The sequence below is a fragment of the Grus americana genome, chromosome 24, assembly GCF_028858705.1.
Source record: "Grus americana isolate bGruAme1 chromosome 24, bGruAme1.mat, whole genome shotgun sequence".
In the NCBI taxonomy this organism is placed as follows: domain Eukaryota; kingdom Metazoa; phylum Chordata; class Aves; order Gruiformes; family Gruidae; genus Grus; species Grus americana.
Window position 1 is genome coordinate 1,040,139 of NC_072875.1, and position 8,942 is coordinate 1,049,080.

General features: G+C 65.3%; 1 protein-coding gene across 2 annotated transcripts; it reads left to right on the plus strand.

Moving 5' to 3' along the window:
- The first annotated feature begins 1,987 nt into the window (after positions 1–1,987).
- Positions 1,988–4,889, plus strand: C1QTNF5 (C1q and TNF related 5). Of its 2 annotated transcripts, XM_054803082.1 has the most exons (4): positions 2,042–2,086; positions 2,210–2,249; positions 2,998–3,227; positions 3,846–4,889. In XM_054803082.1, the coding sequence occupies exons 3-4, from the start codon at positions 3,017–3,019 to the stop codon at positions 4,361–4,363; spliced, it is 729 nt and encodes a 242-aa protein (XP_054659057.1). In that variant the 5' UTR covers positions 2,042–2,086; positions 2,210–2,249; positions 2,998–3,016; the 3' UTR covers positions 4,364–4,889. The 2 variants fall into 2 exon arrangements, with proteins under 2 accessions (XP_054659055.1, XP_054659057.1); XM_054803080.1 differs by lacking the exon at positions 2,210–2,249 and having other exon boundaries at positions 1,988–2,086.
- Positions 4,890–8,942: the final 4,053 nt, after the last annotated feature.

Below are 8,942 nucleotides of genomic sequence, written 5' to 3' on the forward strand. Positions count from 1 at the left end.
TGCTCAGCGCTCAGCTTAGTGCCTGGATGCCATGGGCTTACCCACAGGATCAAGTCCCTAGAGAGCGGGTGCCCCTTCCCAGCCTTCCAGAGGGAAAGGCTTTTGCTGAAGGGGCTGTGCCCACAGGTTGGAGCTGTGCTGGGGACACCATGCAAAGTCCCCCTTCCAAGCAGCAGGATGGTGGCAAGAGGGCTGGGCACTGCCTCCCCATCCTCAGCCGACCTCAGGTGCGTTGGCCAGAGCTGTGCATGGTTCCCAGCCCACTTCTCTCTTTCAGCCTCTCTTGGCTGCGTACAGCCTCCTTCCTGCAGCCCTCAGGCAGCTGCTAGCCTCGCAAGGGGAAGGGTTAATGCTCCCCAGACGGAGCAAGACTGGGCAGGGGTGAGCCAGGCTGCAGGCAGAAGAGTCCAGGGCTGCCCATGTCCCACAGCCCCAAAGCCAGCAGAATAAACAGCGTGAGCAGCTGACAAACCTGATGGAGCAGATGGCTCATTTGGGGAGGGTCTGTGTGTGGGTCCTGCCAGATCCTAGGGGAAACTGAGGCACGGGCCAAGGGAGGGAAGCCCGTGCTGGGGTGGGAGGTCTGAGCAGGAATGGAGGGGTACAGGGGAGACTGCCTGTCTGCAGGGGGTAACAGGCTGCTGGCTGTGCCCCGGCTGGGCTGGGGGGCTTGCAGGGCCCCAGGGAGACGGGTGGGTCTTGGCGGGGGTCAGGCTGGTGGCCCCATGGTGCGGGGAGGGGATCCTGCCCCAGCGAGGGCTGCGGCCCTGCTGGCTGAGCTGGCCGTGCTGGCTTCAGGCCACCCTGATGGCCACAGGCCTGGCAACACCCCGTGGCCACAAACCAGCTCCCAGCTGGCCAAAAACAACAACCCCTTCGCACCTTGGGCGAGAGGAGCCAGGCAGCTCCCTGCCAGCACCCGGCCTGGCCCCAGGCATCTGAGGCAGGAAGGCTCAGCCGGTAATGTCACCCACACTGCTGTGGGCACTGGCACAGCGAGGAGAAAGCCAGCAGCGCCCGCGTGCTTCCTTCTGCCCTCATCTGCCCTGAGCCGCATGGGAAGGTCCCCTGCCCAGCCGGGGTCACTGGGAGCAGGACCCACCCTTCCCGTGCAGCTACCCCTGCTCAGGGGGCACAAGCCCACTCAATTCCTTGGCTCCTTGCGTGTCCCGGCTGCTGCAAGCAGGCTGGAGGGCACAGGGACTCCCCCCAGCCACCGGAGCACCCCACCGCTCTGGCATCTCACGGTGTCCCTTGGCCGCACTTGGTGCTGGAATGAGTTAAAGGCAAGCTGGGAGCGCTTTCAAAAGCCCGGCACGGTCCCAGCTTTGCCACATGCTCCGAGGTCCCCTAGGGCCAGCCCTGCTTCCTGGCACGGCCGCAGTGCTTCCACAAGCTCTGCCTCTGCTTCCACCTGCCTGCTCTGCCTGGCGCGTCCCTGCCCGCCCAGACCCACGGGGTGCCCCCAGGCCCTGTGCTGGCACCCCCCGGCTGGCTCTGCAGCTCCTCGCAGGTGCTCCCGGGGCTGGCGCTGCCAGCCCGTGTGTGCCCTGCCATCCCCCTCGTCTCAGCCCTGCTGCCAAGGCCACCCCCGAGGCTGCCGGCTGGGGGACCCACACGCCCAGAGTGCCCCCTCTTCCTTCTGCCACGCCAACCCTGCCTGCCTCTGCTGGGTTTCCCTCCCTCGGCCTTTCTCTTGTCCCGCTTTCCCTCTGCTGCCTGTCTTCTCATTTCCCTTCCTTCCGTCCTGCTGCTCCGGTGCCCAGACGTGTTCAGCCGAGGTGGTTTGCAGCCCGTGCCTCCTCTCCCTTTGCCAGGCTGTTTGTCTGGCTCTCCCTTCCCCCTGCTTACAGCACTTCTGACACCATGGGATTATTTTTCTTTTTCCCCTTGTCTTGTAGCTTTTGGCTCCCAAGGCCCTTGATTTCCTTTGGAGTTTGGGAGGAGAGACGTGAGGAGGAGGGGGGGTGGGGGTGGAGAGGCTGCCTTTCCTAGGGCCTTCGTCAGAGCAAAGTGGTCAGGAAGAGCCGCAGCCTTTCCACGCCGGAGAGCAGCAAGGCGCCGGGGCAGGAGCCGCGAGATCGCAGTGAGTGGGGCTACCCAGCTCCGTCCGCCCCGCGTCAGGGGGAGCTGGGACTTGCTGGGGTCCTGGCTCCAGCGCCTGGGCGGAGGAGAGACACTTTTCTCCTCCTTTTCCTCTTTGTTGCAGCTGTAGCGTCCAGGAGGGGGAAGAGAGCAGCTTTCCCAGGGCAAGGCCACGGAGAGGGGGCAAGCGCCAGCTGAGGGGCTCCGCTCTCGCTGCGCTGATGTGGGAAGGCTCGGGGGCAGCCCGGGCAGCAGGGTGGTCCCCGGCAGCGGGGTAGTACGGCACGGCCAGGGATGCTGCAGCCCCAGACAGCCGTGCCCCAGCCAGCCAGCCGGGCGTGGAGCAGAGCCGTCAGCAGCAGGGATGCTGCCAAGGGCTGGGCCGCGCCACAGCACCGCGCTCCCCAAGCTGCCGCCCCGCCACGCACTGCCCGGATGCACCAACCCCACCCCACGCACGGCTCACAGCTCGCCCGCTGCCCTCCAGCTGACACCCCAACAGTCCCCTGCTGGCACCCCTGCGCACACCCATAGCCGGGCACGCCGTCGGTGTGGCAGCTCCCACCCCAAACAGGCCCCAAGCGCACACGCAGAGTTACTGCCTCCCGCACACGCCGCAGACCCCGTCCCCAGCTTCCTGGCCCCACCACCCCCGTGAGCTGTCCCGCGGTGTGGCACGTCAGTGGGCAGCAGGACGGTGTGTGGCACAGCCGGCGATGGGGATGCTGCGGCAGGTGCAGCCAGCAGTCGGGCCTTGCTGTGGGGAGCGGACGGAAGGGCAAAGGGGAAAGAAGGGAGGAACAGTCTCTCGCCGACCCCCCGCACCCACTCCCTGCCAAGCACTGCAAGCCCGTTTCCCAGCCCTCGTCGCTGAGCTCCCCAGAGCCGTTATCCTTCTCTGCCCCCTTCCAGCCCCTCCACGGCAGACGAGATGAAGCAGCTCTTCCTCTTCCTCCTCGGGCTCATCACCAGCTCCTTGCAGATCGAAGACAACAAGATCCCTGGGCTGTGCTCGGGGCAGCCAGGCATCCCAGGGACCCCAGGCCTGCACGGGGGCCAGGGTCTGCCAGGCAGGGACGGACGAGACGGCCGGGACGGGGCGATGGGGATGCCAGGGGAGAAGGGCGAGATGGGCCCTCCTGGTAAGAAAGGAGACATCCCGGCCGGGGAGGGGGACCGGACCTGCCCTGCCCTGCCCTGCCTGTGGGGAGTGCCCTCACGCCAGGGGGTGAGCCCTGGGTGCTGGCACAGTCCCGCATTGCCAAACCAAGAGCAAATCCTGCAAAAGTGCCCCTTTCATGCCGCCACCATTCCTCCTGTCCTGCCTGCGGTGACCCTGTGCTCCTGCAACAGGAAGGAGCTCCCCATCACTGGCAAAGCTGCATTTCTTCCCATCCCCACTGCCATCCCTCTCTTCCAGTCCCCGCTTTAGGAGGGCCCACCAAGCTGTCCCTGGAATACAGCTGCATCGTCCCCACCCTGGCTCCTGGGCTAGGGTTTCTCCCAGCCTGGGGGGGTTTCTCCGACTCTCTGTTGCCACTGTGCCCGCTTATCAGGTGCCCCTAGCCCTTCCCACTCGTGCTGCTTCCCCAGGCAGAGCACTGGCCACAATGAGTATTCGCCACCCACATCCCGTGGGAGGCTTGGAACCCTGGCGGGACCTGGGGCTGGGAAGGCGGGCTGGGGGAGCTCGGATGGCGAGGGATCGTGCTGCTGGTGGTGGCTTAGAGGTAACCCTGTCCCCCTCCTGCCTGCCCCAGGAGCACCTGGTCCCCGCGGGGAGGTGGGCAGCCCCGGCGTGGATGGCATGCACGGCGAGAAGGGGGCGCAGGGCGAGTGCGCGGTGGCCCCCCGCTCAGCCTTCAGCGCCAAGCGCTCTGAGTCACGCAGCCCGCCGCTGGCTGACCAGCCCATCCGCTTCGACGTGGTGCTCATCAACGAGCAGGGCCACTACGACCCCACCACGGGCAAGTTCACCTGCGAGGTGCCTGGCCTCTACTACTTCGCTGTCCATGCCACCGTCTACCGTGCCAGCCTCCAGTTTGACATCATGAAGAACGGCCAGTCCATCGCCTCCTTCTTCCAGTACTACGGGAACTGGCCCAAGCCCACCTCGCTCTCGGGGGGGGCCCTGGTCCGCCTGGAGCCCGAGGACGAGGTGTGGGTGCAGGTGGGCGTGGGGGACTACATCGGCTTCTACGCCAGCGTCAAGACGGACAGCACCTTCACCGGCTTCCTTGTCTACTCCTACTGGCATAACTCTGCCGTCTTTGCCTGAGCCTGCCCCGGGCTGCGGCCGGGCTCAGGGCGCGTACCCCTTCCCAGCCACCGGCGCCCCAGGGAAGGGCGGTGCGGGGGTCCGGCCGCGTGGGAGCGGGGACCCCGGCACCCCGCCCCGGTCCGCTGCTGCCGCCCAGCGCAGGGCGGGAACGGGGCCCCTCTGCCGCCCCGGGGGTGGCGGGGAGCGTCCCTTCAGCAGCGCCGTACAAGAGCTAACGATTACCCCGGGCACCCGGCTCCGGGGCAAGACGCCCGCGCCAGGGAGCCGCAATAACCTGGCTGCCGCATGTTACTCGCCATAGCCGCCTCGGCACGCAGCACGGCCCCACGGGCACGGCGCCCCGGCCCGTGCTGCCAGCTTCTCCCCACGCGCAGGGCGAGCCCGGGCTGCCTGGCCGCTGGCACGGCGAGGGGCCCGGCCGGCCGCGGTCCTGGCGTGCCCCTGGGCTAGCAGTCACCCCCGCTCCCCGCCCTCCGGCCGCCCCGGCGCCTTCCCTTCCTCCTGCACCCTCAATAAAGGGCTCCTCAGCCACGCGTGTGCCTGCTGCGTGTGCGCCCGTGCCTGCGTGCCAGGGCCTGCCGGCTCCTCGGGTGCCGCCCCGGGCTCGCTGGGGTGCTGGCCCCCCTCTGGGGAGGCTGCTCCCGGCGACCAGGGCTGCGCGGGTGCAGAGGGCCCGCGGGAGCAGCGGGGGGGGGGGCCGGCAGGGCTGCGGCGTCCTGCCTCGGGGGGGAGTCCCGGGGCCGGGGGACGGGAGGGGACGGTCCTGGGCCTTCGCCCGCGGCAGCCGCTAGATGGAGGCATCGGCGTCCCTCAGCGAGAGCACACGCCGCGGCCACGTTCCCCCGTGCGCCCCCCCCCGAAGCCTCGGGAGGGGAGCAGGGGCGGGGGAGCCCCGGCTCCCTGCGGCGCCACGGCGAGGACCGACGCCTTGCTAGGCCTGAGGTCCCGTTGCCGCGAAGGCCACCCCGGTGGGAGCGGGCTCGCCCGGGGCGAAGCGGGGGCCCTGGCCCGGCGGTGGGGAGCAAAGCGGGGCAGGCCCTGGCCCCACGCTCCCGGGACGGGGCTTGCGGGGCTCCCTTCCTGCCTGCCCCCGCCAGCCCCGCGCTCCAGTGTGAACGCGCTGACCCGTCCCTGAGAAAGGACCCTATTTTTAGCGAGGGAACGAAGAGCTTCCTCATTCCTGCCCAAAATAGGTCCCCGCGGGAGCGGCCAGAGAGGGGGCTTTTGGCCAGGGGCCGAATTCCTCAATGGGCCCTGCTGCGGGAGTGGGCTGGGGACGGCTGCTCTGTCTGGCTGTGGGGTGGCAGCTGGGCTGAGCTTTTCGGTCACGCCAGCAGGACCTGGCAGGTGCTCACTAGCTCAGGATCGCCCTTACACGGCTGGACAGCCACCTCTCCTCTGGCCCAGCACCCCCGCTGTCCCCCAAGCCGTGCTGCATGGAGCCCCCAGGACTATGGCCGTGCCCATCCGGGATGAACCAGCCCTGCGGCCCTGCTCGCCTGCCCTGGCTGGGAGCTGGGGAAGGCTGGCAGCAGCCGTGGGGCCAGCCTGTGTGCCCCTGGGGAGGGCCAGCGCCACCCCCAAAGAGGGCTGCCCACAGCCCCACAGCTCCCCACCCTGGGGACCATGCAGGGACCAGGGGCCAAGGGCACGTCACTGCGCAACCTGCCTGGCTGCATGGGACTGGGGGAGGATGCACAGCCCAGCAGTGCCAAGGGCCACCCCCAGCCCACGAGGGCCTGTGGAGGTGCTGGCACCAGGGGTGAAGCCTCGCTCCCCCCTGGGGTGCTGAGGGCTCTGCTAGCGCATCTTGCAGGCTCCTCTTCCCAGCCCCAGCTGTAGGATTGGGTTACAGCAGAAGCGTCTGTTTGGGTTGACGATGGCCTTTTCCGTAAGCAGAGCCGCCCAGGGGCAAACAATGCCGCAGAGCAGATCGATGGCTGGCGCTGTCTATTCTGGGAGGAGGAAAATGACTTTTCTTAAGATGAGGCCATGGGAGGTGCGTGGGGGCTGGGAGCATTCTCTATCACAATGGGAGAAGCACAGCTAATAGAGGCGGCCATGGACATAGCACTTGGCACAGCGGTTTCTGGGCTCTGCTTCCTTTGACGTGCTCTTGGTCTTCTGGACACTTTGGGATCATTGAGAGACTACTGGGAACCCTGGGGAGGATGAGGAAGAGGATAAGGAAAGGATAAGGGAAGGAGAACCACAGGAGACCTTGACTTCTGGGAAGTTTCTAGTAAGCTCCAGCTGGTCCTGATGTGCTCTCCCAGCTGCCCCTGAGGAAGGAGTGCTTGAAGCCCCTCTTCCAGCTGAGCCCAGGTTAGGGAGGGGCCAGCATCCCTTAGCCAGTGCAAGGGAGAAGCCTATATAAGAGCCAGGCTCAGCAGTACTGGAGTGCAGCTGAGAAAGGCAGCAGTTTGTGCAGAAAGGTGGGTTATTTTGGCTTTATTTTTTTTTTAAAAGTGCCAGCACCCCTTCTCAGAGCAGCATGCACGTTCTTGGCACACCAAGGTCGCAGTTCCCAGCAGCCATTGGAGAAATTCTTCCTGCAAAGCTGGAGGACATAGCCCGGCCAGCCTTGAGCTGCAGGAGGGTGCTTGGGGCCTCTCTCTGGGGCTGGTGCACCTGGCTGGCGGCCCGCAAGAGGTGTGCGGTTGTGCATGTCTTGGAGCTGTGCTGCCAAGTGGAGAAGCTCCTGGAGGAGGTCAGCAGGCTGTGTGGCATCAGAGAGGGTGTGAAAGAGATCAGCTGAATCATCTCTGAGATCCTACAGCTACAAGAGCTCAAATGTTCAACTACGGTGGCAGAGCATGTGCCTGCCAGGTTTGAAAGTGGAAATGCCCTTGATGGTGAAGGTTTTCCTGGTGACTCCTGGCAGCAGGAGGATGGGTCCTGCTTCATCCAAAAGCTTGCGGTTATGGCATAGGTTCTGTGCCCTCATTGCTGATGAGGTGCAGGGAGCAGTCATCCTCAGGTGGCCTCTGCCAGCAGGCCAGCTGACCTGGTAAGGAGAACTTTAAACTGGGAACGGCAGGGGAGGGGACGGGACAAACCTCATGTAGGTGGTGATGGGGTGAGCAAGCAAAGGGCTCAGGTGGTGTGAACAACAAGGACTCTGTTACCACCAAAACAGTGGGGTCATTTATGTGCAGGAGCATCTGGGGAGCAATAGCCATACACGCTAGCACACGCTGGTGGCTAACTGGCTGGAAAGCAGCTTCCCAGAGAAGGTCCTGGGGATCTTGGCGGGCAACAGCTCTACTACAAGCCAGCAGCGTGCCCTCGTGGCAAGGAAGGCCACCAGCCTTCTGGGCTGCATTAGGAGGAGTGTTGCCAGCAGCTGGAAGGAGGTGATCCAACCCTTCTGCTCAGCACTGGTCAGGCACAGCTGCAGTGCTAGGTCCAGTACTGGGCTCCCCAGTACAAGACATGGACATACTGGAGACAGTCCAGCAAAGGGTTGTCCATCTTCTACTGTGAGGGTGATCGAACCCTGGCACAGGCTGCTCAGAGAGGTGGTAGAGGCTCTACCCATGGAGATATTCAGAACTCAACTGGGCACAGCCCTGTGCAACCTGCTCTAGCTGCCCTTGCCTGAGCAGGGGGCTGGGCTGGATGATATCGAGGTCCCTGACAGCCTCAGCCACTCTGTGTCCCCCAGGCCTTGTCACACTCAGCACTGTGGCTTCAAGGCGCTGGGATTGCTGCTGTGTTCAGGGAGCTGGTGGGGCTCCCTGTGCCGAGACACTAATGAGAGAGCAAAGCTGGTGCCCAGGATCGGCCCAAAGGCCCCCTGCGGTTCAGCTGCTGATCATCACCTGCTCCCTCCCTGTTGGCATGGTATCATTAGCTGCTCCTGCTGCTCCACATCTGCAGCGAGCGTCTGTTGTGCCAGCTCCCTGCTGTCAGGCAGGCGATGGCTGTTGTCCCTGGGCTGGGGTGTTGCAGCTGAGCTGACAAAGGGATCCTGGGGATTTTCCCAGGGCCTTGGGAGGGGGGGTGGTTTCAGCAAGCTGTCGGCCTCCACCACCCCCACAAACTGGAGTAACCCAGCAGCGTCATGCTCCTCCCTCCCTGGGGAAGGGAGAAGGGTCTTGGCATTGTGATGGGCTGAGACCAGCCGCTCAGCTCACACCTGAGGCTCCTAAGGAAGCTCTGGAGCAGGGAGTACCCCCGGGGACTCCAGATCTGATGCCCTGGACTGGTCTGTGAGCATCGCTGCTGCTGGACATTCCCCCCAGGCGGTGCAGGCGGGCACCAAAAGAGCGGGCAGGTCTGGCATGGCTGACCATCAGTCTCAGGAAGCCTACGCGCTGCCCGTTAGCTGGGAGGTGGTTGCATTTTCCTCCTGTAATTGCTTGCTGCTTGGCCAGTGAGCGAGCCAAGTGCGTGCAGGATGGCTCCCTGGGGGAAGGCTACGTCCTTCACATCCTGTCCTTGCTTGGCAGGCCCAGCCACAGTGGGCTGAGGCTGCTAAACAAACACCCCCTCAGTCCCCTGTCGGGGCTGGCTGAGGGGGTGGTGGGCTGGGAACACCCTGCCTGTGCAGGTGATGGCAGACATTTCCCTG